Genomic DNA, 20,988 nt, shown 5'->3' on the forward strand with positions numbered 1-20,988 from the left:
TTTGTTGTATACATGGATGGCATTTCTTCTGAGATAGAGAAGATAATAAATTGTATGACAACATAAAAATTTCTCTTTTAGGAAAAGCTCCACCCAACCTTCCTCCTGGAGTCCCGCCATTGTTGCCTAATCCATATATTATGGCTCCAGGGCTATTACATGCCTACCCGGTAAGTGGGACTGAAGGATCTTCTCTACAAATTGAGGATGGTCTGACTATTCTTTGTAGCTCTGGCTTCATGTGGAAGACAATAATTAAAGCAGAATAAATAAATGGTAGCCACATATAGACAAACAGGTTTTTAATGAGTGTGTATATGTATACCTGCTATGTGCTAGGATCAGAGGAAACTGGGATCTGTTTTCTCCTTCTTACCATTATGCAGGTTCAAATTATGCTTGCATGGTTGGGTGGCAAGCACCTTACTTGCTTAGCTATATCACCAGCCAAAAAAAACTAACAGGGTTTATATGTTTGTTTCCTTTTATGTATCTGGGGTTTATGTTTACATGTGTGTCTATAACACCATATTGTGCCTGGTGTCTGTGGAGGCCTTCATTGGATCCTCTAGAACTGAGTTACAAACGGTTGTAAGTGCCTGCATATGGGAATCAAACCTGAGTCTTTTGGGAGAGCAGTCAGTACTCTTCTGAAATACCTATCCTGGTCCCACCCTTCAAATGTAGAGGAAGGACTAACTTAGACAAGGCCCTTTGCTGGGTATTTGTTCTGCATGAAATAGGATTTCTGGATCTTGAGCGTCAAAGACCAGAATGTGTAGTATATATTTCATAAATGCTATTGATTCTCTTACCTCTGTAGATCTTTCCTTTCTTTGATCTATTTAGAACTCAAACCTAGAACTGCCTGAAAATAAATGACTGACAATAGTAGTCTTATCTGGTATATCTTCTTTCACCTTCAGGTAGTCAATACCCACTAAGATGGAAAATATTTATAAAAATTCTATTTTAAAACACATGTTTTTGCTGTGTATGTTGATACATTCCTTTAATCACGGCACTTGGGGAGGCAGAGGCAGGTGAATCTCTGAGGTCAAGGCCAGCCTGGTCTACAGAGCGAGTTCCAGAGCAGCCAGAGCTACATAATGAGACCCTATCTCAATTAAAAAAAAACTGAAAAACAAAAACCACCTAATTTCTTTTTTTTCTTTTTTTTTTAATTTTTATTTTTGGTTTTTTGAGACAAGGTTTCTCTGTTGTTTTGGAGGCTGTCCTGGAACTTGCTCTGTAGACCAGGCTGGCCTCGAACTCACAGAGATCCCCCTACCTCTGCCTCCCAAGTGCTGGGATTAAAGGCGTGTGCCACCAACACCTGGCAAAACCCACCTATTCTTAGGTCACGTGTAGTGACACAAGCATTTAAGCCCTGCACTGTGGAGGCAGAGGCAAGTGGATCTCTGAGTTTTAACCAGCCAGCTCTACCCAATGCTACCCTATCTCAAAACAGCAAAACAAAACAAAGCCACCTGGCTACCTTGGAGAAGAAGTTTAGGTAATAGATTATATATCTAGATAGTACTCTTAAATTTTTTTGAGTTAGGGTCTCACTATGTAGTTGGCTGGGACTCTTAGAGATCTGTCTCTGTTTCCTAAGTGTTGGGCTTAAAGGTAATGGGCCTCCAGACCTGGCTGGGTTTTTTTTTTTTTTTTTTTTACAAGACAGGGTTTCTCTGTATTGTTTTGGAGGTTGTCGGTCCAGCCCGGCCTCGAACTCACAGAGATCCGCCTGCCTCTGCCTCCCAAGTGCTGGGATTAAAGGCGTGCACCACTGCCCGGCCCTGGCTGGGTTTTTTTTGTTTGTTTGTTTTAGTAACTTATTGATTGAAAATATCATACATGGGTATAACAAATTTTGATCATACCACCCTCTGTTCTTTTATTCTTCTCATTCCTTCTTAAACTCCCCTTCTCAACACTTCCCCCTTCCTTCTTAAATATCTTTTTTAAAAAAATTTTATTTATTATTTATTAATTTATTTATTATTAAGTATACATTTCTGCCTGCAGGCCAGAAGAGGGCACCAGATCTCATTACAGATAGTTGTGAGCCACTATGTGGTTGTTGGGAATTGAACTCAGGACCTCTGGAAGAGCAGCCAGTGCTCTTAACCTCTGAACCATCTTTCCAGCCCCTTAAATATCTTTTTTACATGTACTTTTATAAAGAAAATTTATTAGCCAGGTGGTGGTGGCACACACCTTTAGTCCCAGCATTCGGGAGGCAGAGGCAGGTGGATTTCTGAGTTCAAGGCCAGCCTGGTCTACAAAGTGAGTTCCAGGACAGCCAGAGCTGTTACACAGAGAAACCCTGTCTTGAAAAACAAAAACAAAAAAGAAAAGCAGACACTCCTCTTGCTTAAAATATGACAGTGATGCAATTATTTGAAAGAGTTATAGCAGTTAACTGTATTGTTTCAGTGAAGAGAAACAGCTGTTTTCTGGTAGGCACTCATCTTAGCACTTGGGAGCCTGAGGCAGGAAGATCAGGTCAGCCTGAAATATGTGACAAATCATAGTTTGTTCAAAAAAAGATAAACAGGCCAGGGGGTGGTGGTGCACACTTTTAATCCCAGCACTTGGAAGTCAGAGATAGGCAGATCTTTTAGTTTGAGGACAGCCTGGTCTACAGACCAAGTTCCAGGACAGCCTCCAAAGCTACACAGAGAAACCCTATCTCAAAAAGCAGACAAACAAAAAATTCATGTATTTTATGTATATGAGTACTCTATTTACACATATGCCTGCATCATATATGATTGTATCCCTTGGAAGGGCAGTCAGTGCTCCTGACTGCTGAGCCATTTCTCCAGCTCCTACACTGTACACATTTTAAAACATTTTTTAAAGTGTAGGAATGTTTTGCTTGCATTTGTGAATGTGCATTATTTGGAGGTAGATGCCTGTGGAGGTCAGAAGAACACTGGGTCCCTTGTAACTAGAATTATTCAGTAATGTTGGTGCTGGGAACTGAACTTATCCTCTGCAAGAACAGTAAGTGCTCTTAATTAGTGAGCCATCTCTCTAGCACCTCATTGTATACTTAAAATGTGTGTGTGTGTGTGTGTGTGTGTGTGTGTGTGTGTGTGTGTGTGTGTGTGTGTGTGTGTGTGTATACACTTGGTTCTTCTGGAGGCCAGAAAAAGGGCATTGGATTCCCTGGAGCTGTGTATAACCACTTGTGGGTGCTGGAAATCAAGCCTGGCTCCTCTGGAATAGTAGGCAATGAATGCTCTTACCTGTTGATCCATTCCTCTATTCTCCATAATCTATGCTTTTTAACATTTCCTAGAAATATGGGGAAATAACAATAAAATGTAAGTTTGTCTAGGAGAGAAATTTCAGTCCAGGTTTTAAGGTCTGCAACAGTGACTGCTGTTCGTGTACTTGAATCTACCCATTCTCCCTTACTGGTCCTGATGTCAGCCTAGTCCTTATATATAGTATGTAGTGTAAGGGACGCTTCAAGATCTTTCATGAATCACTTAATCTCTTTGTATTTTATTACTTTACACTTACAGGGAACTGAAGGAAATAATCTGTCGTGTTCTAACACTGAAGATTAATGTTATTTTGAATTATCATGACTAGTTCCTATTAATGTTGTTAAATGTCTGTCTTGCAGCCACAAGTATATGGTTATGATGATTTACAGATGCTCCAGACAAGATTTCCATTGGTGAGTATGTGGGATTGAAATTTGGAAGATAACATTAAATTTGTTTGTTTTTCAACTTTGGGTTTCACTGTGTAGCCTTAACTGTCCTGAACTTGCTCCACTGGCCAGACTGGCCTGAAACTCTCAAATATCTGCCTGCCTCTGCCTTCTTATGTTGGTATTAAAGGTGTGTGCCACCACTGCCCAGCAAAAACATTAAAATTAGTGTTAAAATCAGTTGTGGCTCTTGCCTGTAATCCCAGCATGTGAGAAGAGGAGATAAGACCAGGAGTTCAAAACATGTGTTACCTATATTGTGAGTTCAAGGCCAGCTTGGGCTACATTAGCCCCTTTCTTTCAAAACAAAAACAGAAAAGCAAAGAAAATGGATGGACAAATTCTCAGTTGTTCAATCACTGTCATAAACCTAGCCTTTTCTCTTTTTTCCCCCATATGCTTTATCATATGTGTGTGTATATATACTGGGAATTGAATTAAAATACATGTTACATAGCTACATCTCAAATGGACTATTAAAACTGTTAACATACTTCCTATCAATATTAATTTCCTGGTCTGCTTTTTTTTTTTTTTTTTTTTTGTGAGACCCTTAGTATTGACACTAGGACTTTATGCATGCTAGGCAGGTACTCTGCTACTAACTGTATCCCTACTCTTTCATTTTAATAAAGGGGGTGTGTCTTGGCATGTTTTTCTGGATAGCCCCAAACTACTGGACCTCATATTCTCCTACCTGAGTTTCCTAAGTATCTAGGACTACTCACATGTATCACTACCCATGACTGTTTTGTTTAGTTTTTTGAGTCAGGGTCTTTAGTCCTAGCTGTGTATACAGAGTACTAGAATAAAAGGTATTCACCACCACATACAACCTCCTTGGCTTCTTTTTTCTTTTTCTTCTAATTCTTCTTCCTCTCCTCCTGCTTCTTCCTTCTTTACTTCTTCCCTCCCTCCTTCACCCTCCATCCCTCCCTCCCTCCTCTTTCTCCTTTTCTTTTTTTTTCTGTTTCACCTATTTTTATCTTCTTAACTAATGAATTTCCTAGAATCCCTAAAATGATGTACTTTAAGCCTTTAATGTTTCAGCCATGCAGTTTACAAGAGTAATTGGAAATAACTCTTACATTTTGGCAAATAATATATTTCGGAGCCTTTAGTGTATTAGCTTAAGTTGGTGTTGAACTTCCTTTGGAACATAGGAAGACCTCAGCTTTGACTTGTGCTTCCAATTAGTTAGATTTCAGGCCTGTGTCAACAGGCCCAGCTTTTGTTGTTTTGAGACGCTCTCATTGTGTAGGCTGTGTGATCCAGTCTGGTTTTGGTGATTATCAAATCCTCAAATGCAGGAGTTACAGGGAGCACTGTATGCAGCTTTTGTTGCTGTTTGAGACAGAAGGGCTGGATGTGGTGACACATGTCTTTAATCCCAGTGGTCAGTCTATGTGTCCAGGGCTATGTAGCCTTAGCTGGCCTAGAACTGCTATGTAGACTAGGCTGGTCTCAAATTCTAAAGATACACCTGCCTCGGCCTCCCATGCACCATCTTTTTTTTTAAAAGAGTATATGTGTATTCAGGTGCCAAAGAAGGATATTGAGTGTATCCCTTCTGTTCCCTCCCACCCATATACCCTCTGTTCTAATGTTACGGCATGCCGATGAACGTACCCATGGCTTTTTACTTGGATGCCAGAGAGCAAAGTAGCAAGCACTCTCACCTCCTGAGCCAATCTCTCTGGCCCCACACTCACCTTAAGCACTCAGCAGGAAGAACCTGTTTTCTTAGAATTAGCTAGGAGGATCTGTATAAGATTAAACCTTGTTGGTCCTTCCAGACCTTGATGTGTAGTACTTCAACAAGCATATCCGTAGACCTTGTCTGACTCTACTCATGGTCAGGCAGGGGGGACAGTGTATGCAAGATTAATTGGTGTTCATGTGATCATTAACCTGTTTAATCAGTACCTGGGTAAATCACAGTACGCAAACATTTCTCCTGCCTCCTCTCATCTTGTGATTTTCATGCTGGGGACTCTGTGGAATTTAATCTCTGCTCTTTTATTTTGGTTCTAGGATTACTACAGTATCCCGTTTCCCACACCCACTACTCCACTTACTGGAAGGGATGGTAGCCTGGCCAGCAACCCTTATTCTGGTAGGACTGGAATAGAGCTGAAAACAGGGAGATATGTTGGGCTTAGAGGTAGGAATGTAATTAGTAGCAAGAAGGGTTCCATAATTAAGATATTTAGTAGAAGTGTGTTTTTTTGTTTGTTTCCCAGGAAGTATGAGTGAAGTGCCCCTCTGTACCCCCTGTGCCACTTTCCCCTGTGTACAGTGCAGTCTCACTGCTTTGGTAGTAGGCTTTTGTTTATGTATAACTGATCGTTGTCTTCTCATCTTCCCTTAACTATTGTTCTTGAAGCCCTTGGAGAAGCGAAATGTAGGAAGAGTAGGATGGAGATTAAAGGAAACAAGTTGGCAGAGGAACATGGGGAGGTTTCATTTTGGGAACCTCTTTATACATTAGAGTGTGCAGCTGGACCTTCTTTTCATAGGTGACCTCACCAAGTTCGGCCGTGGGGATGCTTCCTCCCCAGCCCCAGCCACAACCTTGGCCCAACCCCAACAGAACCAGACGCAGACTCACCACACCACGCAGCAGACATTCCTGAACCCGGCGCTGCCTCCTGGCTACAGTTACACCAGCCTGCCATACTACACAGGGGTCCCGGGCCTCCCCAGCACCTTCCAGTATGGGCCTGCTGTGTTCCCTGTGAGTAACTGACTGACGGATCCCAATTCTGAACACCATCCTAGCTGCTTTCAAGGCTAAGTGACTCCTTAGTAATAAATGAAGATGAACTTGTACCTTTGGCCTATTTTGGCCTGGGAACAAGGGATATGAGATTTTAATTGGAACAAGGATTACCTGATCTTAGAATTAGTCAAAGGAGGACTGTGATACATATATGTTTGCTGTCTCCTCCTTTCTCTGCTACCATTATCACTTTAATCTACAAATTACTGTTTCTTGACTGTTCAGGTCAGTTCTGAAAACAGTGTGTTAGTTACTTTTCTGTTGTTATTTTAAAATACCATGAATAAAAGCAGCTCATGGCAGATAAAGTTAATTTTTGGCTTACAGTTTGACGGGAAGAGTCCATAATGGTGGGGTTCCAGGAGTAGGAAGTAGAAAACCGGAAGATGGGATAGGGCTACAAACCCTTAAGTCCTATCCCACTGATTCCTCCAGTAAGACTCTACCTCCTCAAGCAATGAGAGAACTAAATGCTCAAGTACAGGAGCGCTTGGAGGATATTTCTCATCCAGCCATTTCACCGTTCAGTCTGTGGCCAAGCCTACCTTAGGATGAATATCTGCCTAAATATCCTTGGAAGTGAGACAGATGCTATCTGATGCTGTTTCATTCTATTTCTTTTTGTTCTTAGGTGGCTCCTACCTCTTCCAAGCAGCATGGTGTGAATGTCAGTGTGAATGCCTCGGCCACTCCTTTCCAACAGCCAAGTGGATATGGGTCTCACGGATACAACACTGGTAAGTTCCCTTGGCTGCTTGCTCTATGGCCTGTGTGGGATATTACTGGATGGGAGAAAGACTTGGTATTTGAAAGTGGGTTGGTGAGGGTAAGCAAACATTGTCTTAAGAACACTACCAACAAAGAGCTTGTACTCGGGCATGTATCCACTCATATTCACAGTGGGAATGTTCAAAGGGCATGTGTTGGCTAATCTGAGTTTTGGTGAGAAACAGGGCAGGAGCCCCAAGATTTCCCTGATATGTGTGAGAGCTGAGTAGACGGCTCACTTTCCTAGCTGACACAGTGTTAGATGGGTTTGAATAGATGACTCACTTTCCTAGCTAGCACACTGTGTTAAGATAGGTTTGGCATGAGTTTATTTGTAGCACTAATTTTGTTATTTGATTTTCCTTTTTTAATTCCCTAGCTATTAGACCTATAATGTGTAGAAAAAATGAGTAGACATGACTGACTACAAGTTAGAGTGAGATTTGAAATCTTAGATTTCTTCTTCATTTGTATAGCTTTAGTCTTGGAAAGACCTGCCAGATATCTAATGGCAGAGAAAGAAGTGCAGAGATTTTTTGGATACATGTAGCCTAGCCCTTGTTTCTCTGACATGGATACTTTACTTTTAGAGGATGGAGATGAAGAGAAAATTGCTATTGTGGGGTTTTTTCCTCTTTTTTTTTTTTTTAACTTTATGGGGTTTTAAATTTTGGTTTCTTTGGTTTATGTCCTTTTGAAACAGGGTCTCTCTTTGTAGCCCTATCTGTACTGGAATTCAATATTTAGACAGGTTAACCTGGAATCCACAGTCATTTTTCTGCCTCTGCCTCCAGAGTGCTGGGACTAAAGGTGTGCGCCTCCACATCTCTGTCTTACCACATCTGTCTTACTTGTTTTCTTGTTTTGTTTTTGTGTAGCTCAGGCTTGCCTCTAATTTGTAGCAATCTCTGCCACTGTCCTAAGTACTGGGGTAATAGGTATGTATACCATGCTTTGGTCCAGGAGAAAACTGGAAACAATTCCATGTAAATTTTTTTTAATGGTTTTTAGGTGATTCTGGGGAGGTGGTTGCTGCCATTGCTAATGGGTTGGACTTGAGGGTTATCTTTAAAAGTTTGCCTCCTGTTTATAGTTTTACAGGATTTAGAGGAACCAACAAGTGTTCTTCACGCTTCTGTGGGCTCAGGGTGGGTAAATAACCAAGCTTTTCAGTAATTGAAGAACTGAGCATAGAAAACAACCAGTAGTTTAAGATATTAATAGACACATAGAGGTTTAAACTGTGACCTTTAAAACTGGGTCATGATACACATTTTAAAAATCTTGAGGAACCTTTGAGATTTAAAACCCATACTCCTTATGACTACTTCTCTCATTGTGCAAGGCCTAGCCTAATCTTTGGGTAAAGTATAAGCTTTACCCAAAGTTAAGTATTCAGTGGTCCAGGTAAAGGCTATATGATTGATAAGAGTTGGAATCTGATTTTGAAACTCTTAGCTTCTTACCTACCTTAAGATTTCAGAAATCTGCAATAGCAGCTTTTTGAGAACCCCAGTTCCCAACCCATAACAGAGGGCTCTTTTCATTCTGTTCCTCATCAACCTCTAAATTCATTTATTTTTATGTATTTGATTCCTTTTAGGAAGAAAATATCCACCCCCTTACAAGCATTTCTGGACGGCTGAGAGCTAATTTGGCCCAAGCCTGGGGGCTGTGTTTTGTGTGTGTGTATAAATTTGCACTGAAGTCTTGTTTCAGAAACCAGACCACTGAGGAGAGCCTGCTGAGCTGAGGCCATGCCCTGCATGGCTTGGGGAAATGAGTTACCCTCTGGGCTTTTGAATTTGCCCCTCCCCATTTCCCTCTCCCCCATGTGTCTGACCCTGTCTTACCCATTTCGAGTTCGAGCGGTGCAGCACCTCCGAAGCATCAATGCACACACCTGCTGTTGCTTTTGATTTCTGGAAGGCATGTAGTTCCAACTTGTAACAAAAATATTTGTAGTCTTCAATAAACTGTGGTATTTCTTTAGCTAACTCTGCGTTCTTTCCGTGCATGTCTTTCTGGACAGTAGGAGCCAATGCTGTATTGTGGATAAAGGGTGGAGGGTGGTCGTTTCAGTCAACCCCAGGATAGCCAAAGAGCTGTTAGTGTTTCAGTATAGTGGTTCTTAAGTTGGGGGAGGGAAAACAGCCTGTTTCCAGCCTATTGATTGGTTGGTAAAGTTATTATAAATAAACAAAAACAACAAAACTGATTTCCCATGCTTTTATGTCTTTACTTTTTCATGTAGATCATCCCCTTGCCTTTGACATGGGCTGAGGGGAAAGGACAAGAAGTTAGTGTCACATCATGGTGAAAGGCAAAAGAGATGGGTGTGCAAAGCTGTTGTTAGGGAAGTATCATCCAAGGCTTAATTTTTACATCTGGTTCTAAAAGTCTGACTGGCTGATTAATATCTGATCAGGTCATTAGTGATCACTTAGTTGATGACTCGGGCTTTGATGAATTTTCAGAGACTGTGAATTATTAGTCACTTTTTACTTGTGGATGTAGCCAAAGATATGTGAGATGTTTGGTCATACTCCTGGTGGAAGATTTGATCTCCATGCACTCACTAACCAGTACGCCATCAACCGTTGGTGTATAGCATAAATTGGAACAGTTAGACCACCACCCTTGCTTAATTGGAAACCAGATATTCAGCTGTCTTTTTGTAGTTCCTACCACTCTGGTCCTATAGAATGTAACCAATTTTCCAAGTTGCTGTTATGCTAAGTAAGAGAAATGGGTTCTTGTATCTTCTGCCTACCACCTACATTGTTTTGTAATGATTTCTATCACTGTTGGGAAGTTGGGGTAGGCAGGACATATGTGATGGGAAGAAGAGCAAAACTTTCTTCTGAGGATCTCTAGAATAACCAGTGAAAATAGGGGACAAAGTCTGCTTTTTTTTAGGTTTTTCTAATATTTACATAGAAGCTGTTATAAGCTACTATACAGGATTCTTTTTTTTTTCTTGCATTTCTAGTTCTATCTTCTATACAATTTAAAACCTGAACTAATGTAAAAATAAAATAAGGTAGGAGCTTGCTAGAGCCAAGGTTTCTCCTTACCACTCAGCTTGGATCCAGTTAGTAATTTCTCCTACCCTGTGTAGACACCCTAGCTTCTTTGCAGAAGGTAACCAAGTAAGCTGTGTACTTATCTATTAAAGATAACTCACTGTCTCTTTGGTTTTTTTCTTGAAAATAATTCTGTATCCTGGCTCATCTCCCTTGCCCATCAAACATCACTAGCTTCAGGCCTTTTCATAACTGAACTTAAAGTTGTGTCTGCTACTCATTTTTCTGTCAGATAGGCATCTGGGGTCTAAAAAGAGAAAGAAGGAAAATCTCTGCTACCTCCAGAAGACTTTGATGTGTTCCGTTTGTTCACTCTGCCTTCCCAGTATGCAGTTTAAGGCTTCAGAGATTGGGGCAGTAGTTTTTTTCTTGCTTTGTTTCTGTGGTTCAGCTTTTTCTTCCCCTAGAATTGTATTTGTTCCTTTCAAAAGGCACTCTGGACTTGGGATGTGGTAGAGTTTAACCGTTTTTCCCTTGATGCTGGATATCAAACCCTGGTCCTTGTGCTGGTTAGAAAAACAATCAGTGACTAAATCTTTAACCCTTAAAATACATTCTGTTGGAAGATTGTGAACTTAACTCCTAAAGGCTGCCTTTGTTCTAGGCATTGGTTAGGAGAATTTGAGTTCTGGAGTTTGTATGGAGACTTGTTGAATTGTGAGTGAATGGAAGATTCCTTGTGATTTTTATCAACACATCACTTCTTTAAAAATAAAAAAGCTCCATCAGCATGGTCCTGAAATAAAATAATGTACCTCTGGAGGCAAGAATCTAAAAGCACCGGAATGTAGTTTTTCTGATTTCCTTTTTATCTTTACAGGAACTAATAATATTGTGAATTAAATTCATAATTAAATTAACTTATTTTTCACATTTTTATTTTAAAATGTCTCTAGTGAGATGCTAGATTATCCCATGGCTTTTCCTATCTTCTTGATTCATTGACCAATACCCTCAGGAAGGAAGAATGTAGTAGTATGTTTATTTTAGTTTGAGAACAAATTAAAATGGGTTATACAACTACAGGCTAAAACTGGTGGTAGGAAACTTCTCAACAGAAAACAGGAGTTAGGTATGGGTTAAAGCTCTTATGTTCTGTATAGGTTGAAAGACTACCCCTTACTATGTCCTCCCCATCCCCCATATCACTAAAATTATAGAGCTATAAATTCATCTTATGCCAGCCCTTTTAGTTACAAGGATATAAGCCTAGCATTCCTTCCATCAGAGATGTTAGGCTAAGTGAACTGAAGCTCTGAGAATAAGCACTCTGGGGACTCCATTGGACTGTTCCTAATACTTAACAATGTAGTGTTAAGCATTTTGAGCCCCAAAGTATCTTGTAGAATAGAAAGAACCAGGTTATCCACATCTTAAAAGGTAAAACTGTGTAGACTGATTCACAATGGACATTAAATTTATATTATCCTGCTTTGAAATTATATGCTGAGATTTTGTTCATATCCCCTTACTCCCCTCAAAAAGAAATTCACACATGTATTCTACACATAATATCTAGAAAGGGCAAAAGAACTACTAGGCAGCATTGGTGTCATGAATTCTGGCATCTCAGAATTGATTTAAAGGTCAAGAAAACATACCAAAATTCCTTTGCAGTGCTATAGCTAGAAAGGCTGCAGACATCACGTCCTAGGAACTGAAACTAGGCTGATAACAGAGCTAATCCTCTCTGTTTCCTCCTCCCCTAGGTGTATCAGTCACCTCCAGTAACACGGGTGTGCCAGATATCTCGGGTTCTGTGTACTCCAAAACCCAGGTAGGTGCCTGGTCTGGATAAAAGTAGGAGGACCTGGAGGTGGAGTTGCTGTTAGAACAACCTCAGGAATTGTCAGAAACCCATCCTGCCTTTTCTAAATGAATGTCTCTAGGCTTCAGTTTCTCTAGGACTTTACATTTAGTCCTCTGAGGTGGGAAAAAATGAGAAATGTCATAGGAAGGTCAAGTGTGGTAAATTGTAATGTGATGTCATTTACTTTGCAATGGTCTTGGCCCCTTTACCTACCTACCCACTTACTACCATTTTCATAACTTTGCAAGAGAATAAATAGGGAAATGGAAGGAAACTAATTTTGTTTCATGTAAATCCATAACCAAGAATGGAAATAAGTGAGGTATTTGTTACTGAGTTATCTATAGGTATGTCTGTTGTCATTTTTATGTCCCAGAACCTTCCATAAACAAAGTATCTCATAGTTTGTTCATTTCTTCTGAATGTCTAAAGAGTTTGAATTTATGCTAAACCACAGAGGCAGGAATGCCCAAACCACTTAGCACCCCTTTAATCTTTGTGAATTTGAGGTCAGTCTGGTCTACAGAGGGAGTTCCAGGACAGCCAGATTACATAAATAAACCCTGTCTCAAAAAAATAAAATAAACCAAAACAAAACCAAAAAGATACTGCTGACCTCTTGTTAAAAGCATCAAGCAGGAAGATGACTGTCAAAGCTCCCCATAAAATCTTACTTTGGTCAGGCATGATGGTACACACCTTTTAATCCCAATCACTTGGGAAGCAGGTGGGTCTCTGGAGTTTGAGACTAACCTAGTATACATAGTGAGTTCCAGGTCAGCCAGGACTACATCACTGCCTGACTTACCTCTTTTATTTATGAGGAAACTGAGGCTGAATGGTTAATTTGCCTAGGATTGTAGAGCTATGAAAAGGCAGAGCTAGGAACTAAAACTTTTGAATGTTTGACTTGAGATGTGTGCTGTTGTTTTTGACCATGCTGCTTTCTGAGGATAAAGGGGTATTTGGACTCAGAGAGTCCTAAGATTCTTCTAATGATCCTTTTACTCTTTCTCCTCCTGTTCTGGTGTAGCAGTCCTTTGAGAAACAAGGGTTTCATTCCGGTACTCCTGCTGCCTCCTTCAACTTGCCTTCAGCCCTAGGAAGTGGAGGGCCCATCAATCCAGCCACAGCTGCTGCCTACCCACCTGCCCCCTTTATGCATATTCTGACCCCCCATCAGCAGCCACATTCTCAGATCCTTCATCATCATCTGCAGCAGGATGGCCAGGTAATAACCCTTCCCCCTGTCTCCTTTCCCTTCCTCTTCCTTCCTGTCCCTTAAAACTACCTCCCTTTTCCTTTTCTTAACCTTCCTTCCCACCACCTTCACCCAGCCCTCACCAGTGCCAGCCAGGGGCACACAGCACATACAGACACAAGCGCACATAACACGAGCAGTTGGCAAAGGAGGCACGAGAGAATGGGCCTGATTGAAACCCTTTTGCCAGTTCCTTTGGTACCTTTCTCCTCCACCTCCCGTGGCACAGCTGTCCTCATCCTGTCAGACCTGGGTCACACCTTCCCTTTTAACCTCTCCCAGCCTTCTCCCTTCCCTGACATTATAGCTTTCCCTTCTAACGGTGGAGTTCTATTGTCAAAAGTTTGTCCCTTTATTTTCCATATATCCTGGTTCTGCCTCAGCTACCATATTTGCAGATGATTCTCTGTTGCCAGCGCCAGCAGGAGGAGCAGGTAATGAAAATGATAATATGCTTGAACCAACTTCTTTTTAGTCCCCATTTTACCTCCACAGCCTCAGATAACTTGAAAAGCCTACCCAATCACAAATCGGGATACACGAACAGAAACACTATGCTAAGCTCTCTGGCCTCCCCATCCTTTCTCTTCCTTCCCCCCTTCAACACCCTCTTTATCTTTCTACCCTTCCCTAACTCTGGACAACATTTGGTTACCACAATGGAAAAGATTCGTGGGGCAGCATCTGGAGCCTGATGCCTCAGGTCTTTCCTACTTTGTTTGAATTGGTTTCACATTAATTAATGTGTGGAGGTGGGTGAATCTGAAGGGTGGTTAAAAAAAAAAGAGAGAGAGAGAGACCACTTAAGAGTTCCCAACATAGGTGGCTGGGCGAATCCCTTGCTCTCAAAGATAGCTTTCCATAGTGAGGCATTCACAGAGATGAGAATGTAAACATCTTGTGATCACTCACTTCAAAAAGGCCAGAATTCTCATAGTTGCCTTTTTTTTTTTTTTGTAAGACCTGAGCAGTGGGTATTGGGGGAAGACAACTGAAGAGGAATAGAATCAACTCACCATATTATATCCAAAGTTTTCTTGTCCACTTTTCATTTTCTCTATTTTAAGGTTTAAAAAAAATGCTGCCTTGTAAAAGAGGCTATGTAGACCGAATTTTCCGTGCTTGAAAAGTAAACTTCATAGTAGATTCTAAGTAAAGGAAATGAGAGAGCATTAATTATTTTAGACATTTCCACTTGAAGATATTACAGATTGGTCCCACTAACTAGACACCTTTTTCCTTCCCCATAACCCTCCCATTCCCCTGCAGACGGGCAGCGGGCAACGTAGCCAGACCAGCTCCATCCCGCAGAAGCCCCAGACCAACAAGTCTGCCTACAACAGCTACAGCTGGGGGGCCAACTGAGGCCCTGACCCTCTTCTCCCGGTCCCATCTTCTGAGAGGGCTTCTCAGCCTGGAAACTATGGAAACAGCATCAAAGAGAGAAAAGAATGTGGGGCGATTCCGCTGCTCCACACCCCCAGCGGCCCATCCCACACCTCAGCTTCATGTCTGTCCCATTCCTATACCATCCCATCCTGTTGTATGTATTATAGGATTTGTATTTTCTCCCCGCCCCCTTTTCCTCTTTGCATTCAAGATTATGAAACTTTGCTGTGGGCCCTGCCTTTCCTTCACTTCTTCCTGTTCACCCTGGTGGTGTATGGGTGAGGTGGGGAAGTGAACCCCTGCCCCAAATATATATCAGCCCAACAGCCCTAAGTCTCCTCCTTTATCATTAGGAAAACCAAACACAAAACAAATGGCGTCATAAATATGAACAGCATTGTCATATGAATTAGTTGAAGTGTTTTTTTTGTACTGTGTTCTCAAACTTAATGGATTAATGTGTCTTGTATATATATACATATATATATAAAAAAAAAGGAGAAAAAAACCAAACCTCTACCTTCAGCCTCTGCCCATTCTTGCTCCGTCTAGGATATCCTCACTCTCGTCGATGACCAGCTTGGTGAATAAGTATTACCGTACCAACTGGGCCTCTTCTAGCTGGCTCGAAGGCTGTGGAATAAAGTGAAATCTTTGCCCTTTAAGAACTCTCACCTTAATGTGCTAATATTTTGCCCTTAAGGGGGTTTCCCTTTCACATCCTGTGACTGGAAAGAACCACTACAAAACTTCATTTCTTCTAGAAACTGCCTCATCTACATCAAGTTTCAGGAAGTGGAGGGGGAAGGAATACGGATATTTCAAAGAAAAAGGACTGGGAATATAAGCATGATTTTAAGGGATTTTGAAGTCTGATGCCAACTTTATCTGTTAACTGGCAAAACTAAAGCTCAACTGTCTTCTCTTTATAGAAGTAGAGTACAGTAGTTCTTGTTGCCTGAGTTTTGTTTTTGAGACAGCCTTATTGTGTGACCCTGACTGGGCAGTAACTTGGTATAGAGACCAGGCTGGTCTCAAATTCAGAGGTCTGCCTGGCTCTTCCTCTTAGGTGCTAGGGTTAAAAGTTCTTAATAGCGTACCCTGCCTTGCCTGTTTTATGTGACCTTAGGAATGCCCAATTTCTGGGAAAGGGGTGAGTGGTGTAGAGCAAGATAAGGGGTGGGGCATGTTGTGGTAAAACATTTTGAACTTCAATTACGTGGGAAGGTGAGTTTTATTTTTCTTTAGAAGAGCCTGAGACTTACCATATTGCCAAGGATTCAAGAGATTCAGCTTCAGACTTCCCAAACTGCAAGTATGACTTGGGTGGGAAGGGTGTGTCAAGGTCTCATGTAGCTCTGGCTGGCATGGAACTCATTGTGTAGACCAGGCTGACCTCATACAGAGATCCACCTGTCTTTGCCTCTTGAACGCAGAGATTAAAGACCTGCACCACTGAATCTCTAAACTACACGGTCTTGTTCCTATCAGGGTGCTTCAGTAGTTTCTCTTCCCTGCCTAGTATAAATCTTACCTTGTTGGTTGTAGTCTGTTTTAAAAGTTTAAAAGAGCAGGTAGGTATAGTAGCAACCGCTTTTAATCCCCGCATTTGTGAGGCAGAGGCAGAGGCAAAGGCAGGCAGATCTCTAGAGGTAGGCCTGGTCTATAGAGTTCCAGGACAGCCCTGGCTACACAGAGAAACCGTGTGTCGAATAAACACATTTAAGAGAATTTTTATGGTCAGAACTAACTCCCTAGTAGCTGAAGAGATTCCTAGCATCCTCATGTCTTTATCCAGCAGTAGGGAAATAGCCCTGGAAGGAGCTTGGTAAAACACTTTGCCCAACCTGTAGTGTTGGACGTCACATCAGTCTAAAAACAAACACAAAGTGGGCGTGTTTTCTGAGCCGGGGATCGAGGCGGGGCTCCGGACAGGCCGCCCCCTCTGGCGGCTTACTTGGAACCATCAAGAGAGTAACGGAAACACCCCTTGGGGGCTGGCAGATAGGCGGGAAAGAATCACCTAGAAGGGGTGTGATCTTGGACTGTAGGGATTCCGTATGCCCGCCCACCCTCAAAACTGAAAGGTAGCCTATAAGAAGCTTCGCGTCCGAGGAGCCGTCAACCCCGCCTCTTCCTCCTCCGGGTTACAGCCTTTTTACGACAATGCCGCGTTGCGGACTTGCTTTCCGGCAGCGAATACTGAACCCTGGCTATATCTGACAGAGTAGCGCAAGCTGGCGGTCAGGTGGTACTCATGTTCTGCAGAAGTTAAAAGTTCCTAGGGCACCTACGGAAATGAGCTTCTTTGACTTTTTCCGGGGCTTTTTCGGCTTTCGTGGACCTCGGAGGTGAGCGTAGTTCTGGGCTGGACCTGAGGAAGCCAGTGTTCTTTGGGGACGCTTGACCCCTTCACCGTATTTTTGGAAAGCTTCCTTCCCCGCCCCCTTCAACTCCTGCTGAGAGGATAGAAATCTCAACCTTGAGTACTCGCCACGCCACAGTAACCAAAGCGGTGTGAAGAGGAGAGAACAGTACCTTTCTCCAGAGTGGGGTGATGCAACAGGGACCTGGGCGGAGAAGACAATGGGGGTCTGGGGAAGAGGACAATGAGTAAATGAGCAGCAGGAGTGGGCTGACACTGGGGGTGGGGGGCATTTGGGAGGTGTCGGGAGGTTGTCATGGGCTCTAATTAGAAACAATACAAAATCCTAATAGACCACGAGCTTTGTTTTGACTTGGAAGCCAATTCTCCAGTGTTTTCTTCAACTGCCTAGACCCCTACATTTTGTCCCATTTTACTGGCCTTGGGTTGATTTTATTGCTTATACAGTGCTGAAATCTTCGTGGCTTATCTGCCTTCACTCTCAGCCACAGAGATTCCTTCTTTGGAGGGATGACTCGAGATGATGATGATGATGATGATGACGACGAAGAGGAAGAAGACAGAGGCACGTGGGGTCGAGGGAGCTATAGGTTTGATGGTTCTCAACCTCCGGAGGAATTCGGTTTCAGCTTCAGCCCAGAAGGAGGGATGCGATTCCATGACAACTTTGGCTTTGATGAGCTAGTACGCGATTTTAATAGCATCTTCAGCGAGATGGGGGCCTGGACCTTGCCTTCCCACTCTCCTGGTGTGTAGATTTCCCTGAGGGAGGATATTGGGTTAGTGGGTGAAATACAGACCTTGCAGAGTAGTTGGGGATATGCAAAAGCTAATTTCAAAAAGATTCAGTGTCTTAAGTCCTTTGCTATCCCGGTATCACCTGCCAACTTTTTATAGAACTTCCAGGTCCTGGGTCAGAAACACCTGGTGAGAGACTGCGGGAAGGGCAGACGCTTCGGGACTCAATGCTTAAGTACCCAGACAGTCACCAACCCAGGATCTTTGAAGGGGTCTTGGAGAGTCATGTAAGACCTGAATCCCCCAAACCAGCTCCAGATTGGGGGTCTCAGGGTCCTTTTCATAGGGTGAGTACTCTATGAAAGTACCTGAAGTGCAGTGACTGGAACCCTTACTGGAATCTCTTAGAGTTGAGTTGGAATTCTAGCCCCTCTAAGTGCATTTGTCTGGATTTTCTTCTTTGCTGGGCTTTTTGTTTTGAGACTTGGGATTCACTGTGTAGACCAGACTGGCCTCAGATTTAAAGATCTTTCTGCCTCTACTTAAGGGTTAAAATGGACCGGCACACCATCACATGGGAGTGTTTTGCCAGCTTGCATGTCTTTGCAACACACAGGGGTCAGGAGAGGGCACTGAATACCCTAGAACTCAAATTATGATGGTTGTTACTGGGATCTATACACTGGTTTTCTGCAAGAGTGTCCCCTACCCTCTTTTTATTCTATTTATCTATGTATTTTGAGACCAGGTCTCTCTGTGTCCTTAGCTGTCCTGGAATTTGCTATGTAGACCATGCTGGCCTCAAACTTAGGGATCTGCCTCCCTTGCCTCTGAGTTTGTTTGTTTGGCTTTTTGTTGCTCTTGTTTATTTTTAAGATTTATTTTGTGTATGTGTGTCTGCCTATTTGTGTACCATATGAGTGCCTGTGATGAGGTATTGTTGAATACTGCTTGATCTCCCCTGAAAGAGCAGCAAGTGTTCTCAATCTGTGGGCTGTCTTTCCAGCTCTGTTTCTTCTGTTTTCTTTTTGCTTTTTTTGTTTGTTTGTTTGTTTGTTTTTGGAGACAGGGTTTCTCTGTATTGCTTTGGAGCCGGTCCTGGCACTCACTCTGTAGACCAGGCTGGCCTCAAACTCACAGAGATCCACCTGCCTCTGCCTCCCAAGTGCTGGGATTACATGCTCGTGCCACCAACTCCAGGCTCTGTTTTCTTTTTGCAATACAGGAGCATAGAATACAAAAGGGAAATGGAAATATTCTGCTCTTTTTAATTACTAGTTTCAATTCGTGATTAAGACAAAGCTACACAGAGAAACCCTGCCTCCCCAAAAAAGGGGGGAGGGTCTTGAAGCTGGGCATGATGTTGCCCATCTTTCATCCCAGCACTCCTGAGGCAGAAATAAACCTATTTTTGTGAGTTCAAGGCCAACCTGGTCTACACAGAAAAACCCTCCCTTGAAAACACACACACACACACACACACACACACACACACACACACACACACACACACACACACACACAAACCAAGAAAAAAAAAAGGAAGAAAGGATCTTGACCAGGGCATGGTGGTACACACCTTTGATCCTAGCACTAGGAAGGTAGAGGCAGGCAGATCTCTGTCAGTTTGAGGCCAACCTGGTCTATAGAATGAGTTCCAGAATGAGAAACCCTGTCTTGAAAAAACAAAAACAAACAAAAAACCGATCTTGAAGATGCAAGACAGTTTTAGGAAGCCTATTTGATAAAAGTCCATATGTGACTACAGAAGGTGTGTGAACATAAACTACCCAAATGGAAGTTTCTGGCGTTTTGGAGGAGTCTGGGGTCTCTGCGCCTTCACGTTTCTGATTGGAAGGTGTCTTTTCACCCATTATGTGTGGCTTCTTCTACAGTTGGATGATATATGGCCTGCAACTCCCCATTCTAGAGCCAGAGAGGACAATGGTGAGTCTAGAGGGAGGGTACATTTACCATGTCATTCTCCTAAAGTTCTCTCAGAAGTTTCTTCCTCACACACTTGTCCTGTTTTCTTCCTTCCACCCTCTTCTGGCTTTTATCTCTCTGCCATTCCAGATCTTGACTCCCAGGTTTCCCAGGAAGGTCTCGGTCCACTTCTTCAACCCCAACCCAAATCCTATTTCAGGAGCATCTCTGTGACCAAGATCACTAAGCCAGACGGGGTGAGTTGAGAGAGAAGAGTTAAACTGGCCAGAGAATGTTCTGGAAAGAAGGGCTTGTGTAAGAAAACACTAAACTCAACATAGTAGCCTTAAAAGTATGTTGGGACTTCTCACAGGTAGTGGAGGAGCACCGCACCGTGGTGGACAGTGAGGGTCGGAGAGAGACCACAGTGACCCATCAGGAAGCACATGACAGTTCCACAAATGGTAAGTTAGGAGTGACTCAGAGAGCCATCTCTGGCCTCCTTGGGGATGGATATGCCTACCTATTGATACTTCCCTCTGTCTTATTCAACTTTCTTCCTTAGATCCAGTCTCAGAAAGATCTTCAGCTCTGGATGACCCCTTTTCCATCCTGGATTTGCTCCTAGGACGTTGGTTTCGGTCCCGGTAGCTTTGTAAACCTTCAGAAGCCTTCAAGTCGTTTCCACTCCCTTCCTGTTGCCCATTGCCAATAAGCTTAGCTTTTTGTGTCATCCTAAGGGTCTTGAGTGTGTGAAACAATTAATTGAGCTTATGCCAGTCTGTGATTCGTCCAAACTGACCAATAAAGCCTTTATTTATGCTAAAGGTCTTGGTCTTGATTTTATCAAGGTTCTGCTTTCCAGGCCCATCTCCAGGGCTTCCAAAATGATGTTGGCTTACAACTTTATATTGTGTGTGTACACCAGGGGTAGAGGTCAGGGCAACGTGTAGGAGTCAGTTCTGTTCACAGTGTGGGTTCCAACTCAAGTTCTCTGACTTGACAGCAGATAGTTTTACCCACTGAGGTCTCTCTCTAGTCCTTCATTATTATTTTTTAAGTATGTTTTCCATTTCCAAAACAAGACCTCATCAACGACAGACACA

The 20,988-nt window shown here is 42.6% G+C and overlaps 2 protein-coding genes, 1 long non-coding RNA gene and 1 other non-coding gene across 35 annotated transcripts in view; 3 read left to right on the plus strand and 1 right to left on the minus strand.

Moving 5' to 3' along the window:
- The window catches only part of Ubap2l (ubiquitin associated protein 2 like), a 54,318-nt gene extending 38,821 nt beyond the window's left edge, over window positions 1-15,497 (plus strand). For 6 of the 27 annotated variants that reach the window (XM_040752355.1, XM_040752354.1, XM_040752353.1 and 3 more), the window contains 9 exons: window positions 82-170; window positions 3,647-3,700; window positions 5,771-5,852; window positions 6,256-6,473; window positions 7,150-7,255; window positions 12,082-12,149; window positions 13,216-13,413; window positions 13,827-13,877; window positions 14,713-15,241. In XM_040752355.1, coding sequence (XP_040608289.1) covers window positions 82-170; window positions 3,647-3,700; window positions 5,771-5,852; window positions 6,256-6,473; window positions 7,150-7,255; window positions 12,082-12,149; window positions 13,216-13,413; window positions 13,827-13,877; window positions 14,713-14,808 — 962 coding nt within the window. In that variant the 3' untranslated portion in view covers window positions 14,809-15,241. Of the gene's footprint in view, window positions 1-81; window positions 171-3,646; window positions 3,701-5,770; window positions 5,853-6,255; window positions 6,474-7,149; window positions 7,256-8,889; window positions 9,284-12,081; window positions 12,150-13,215; window positions 13,414-13,826; window positions 13,878-14,712; window positions 15,242-15,384 lie in introns of those variants that run through there. The other 21 variants (XM_040752358.1, XM_040752367.1, XM_040752362.1 and 18 more) reach the window with 8 other exon arrangements.
- On the plus strand, window positions 5,556-5,690 carry LOC121142512. The gene has a single exon (XR_005879555.1). It is a non-coding gene; the product is annotated as a small nucleolar RNA SNORA58 (small nucleolar RNA).
- On the minus strand, window positions 9,248-16,937 carry LOC121142426. 2 transcript variants are annotated; one of them, XR_005879451.1, is made up of 4 exons: window positions 16,856-16,937; window positions 15,353-15,465; window positions 14,460-14,591; window positions 9,248-9,330 (listed from the first exon to the last, which is right to left on the minus strand). It is a non-coding gene; the product is annotated as an uncharacterized LOC121142426 (long non-coding RNA). The 2 variants fall into 2 exon arrangements; XR_005879450.1 differs by lacking the exon at window positions 16,856-16,937 and adding an exon at window positions 16,098-16,656.
- Window positions 16,938-17,043: 106 nt separating this feature from the next.
- Window positions 17,044-20,709, plus strand: Hax1 (HCLS1 associated protein X-1). 5 transcript variants are annotated; one of them, XM_005080199.4, is made up of 7 exons: window positions 17,044-17,183; window positions 17,704-17,966; window positions 18,116-18,303; window positions 19,852-19,903; window positions 20,033-20,139; window positions 20,256-20,346; window positions 20,448-20,709. In XM_005080199.4, exons 1-7 carry the CDS (start codon window positions 17,131-17,133, stop codon window positions 20,531-20,533), a joined length of 840 nt encoding a protein of 279 aa, XP_005080256.1. In that variant the 5' UTR covers window positions 17,044-17,130; the 3' UTR covers window positions 20,534-20,709. The 5 variants fall into 5 exon arrangements, with proteins under 5 accessions (XP_005080256.1, XP_012976002.1, XP_040608316.1 ...); XM_013120548.3 differs by having other exon boundaries at window positions 18,116-18,243; XM_021233066.2 differs by having other exon boundaries at window positions 17,048-17,183; window positions 17,666-17,966.
- The last annotated feature ends 279 nt before the right edge of the window (window positions 20,710-20,988 follow it).

The sequence above is a fragment of the Mesocricetus auratus genome, unplaced genomic scaffold (assembly GCF_017639785.1).
Source record: "Mesocricetus auratus isolate SY011 unplaced genomic scaffold, BCM_Maur_2.0 Super-Scaffold_100009, whole genome shotgun sequence".
Classification (NCBI taxonomy): domain Eukaryota; kingdom Metazoa; phylum Chordata; class Mammalia; order Rodentia; family Cricetidae; genus Mesocricetus; species Mesocricetus auratus.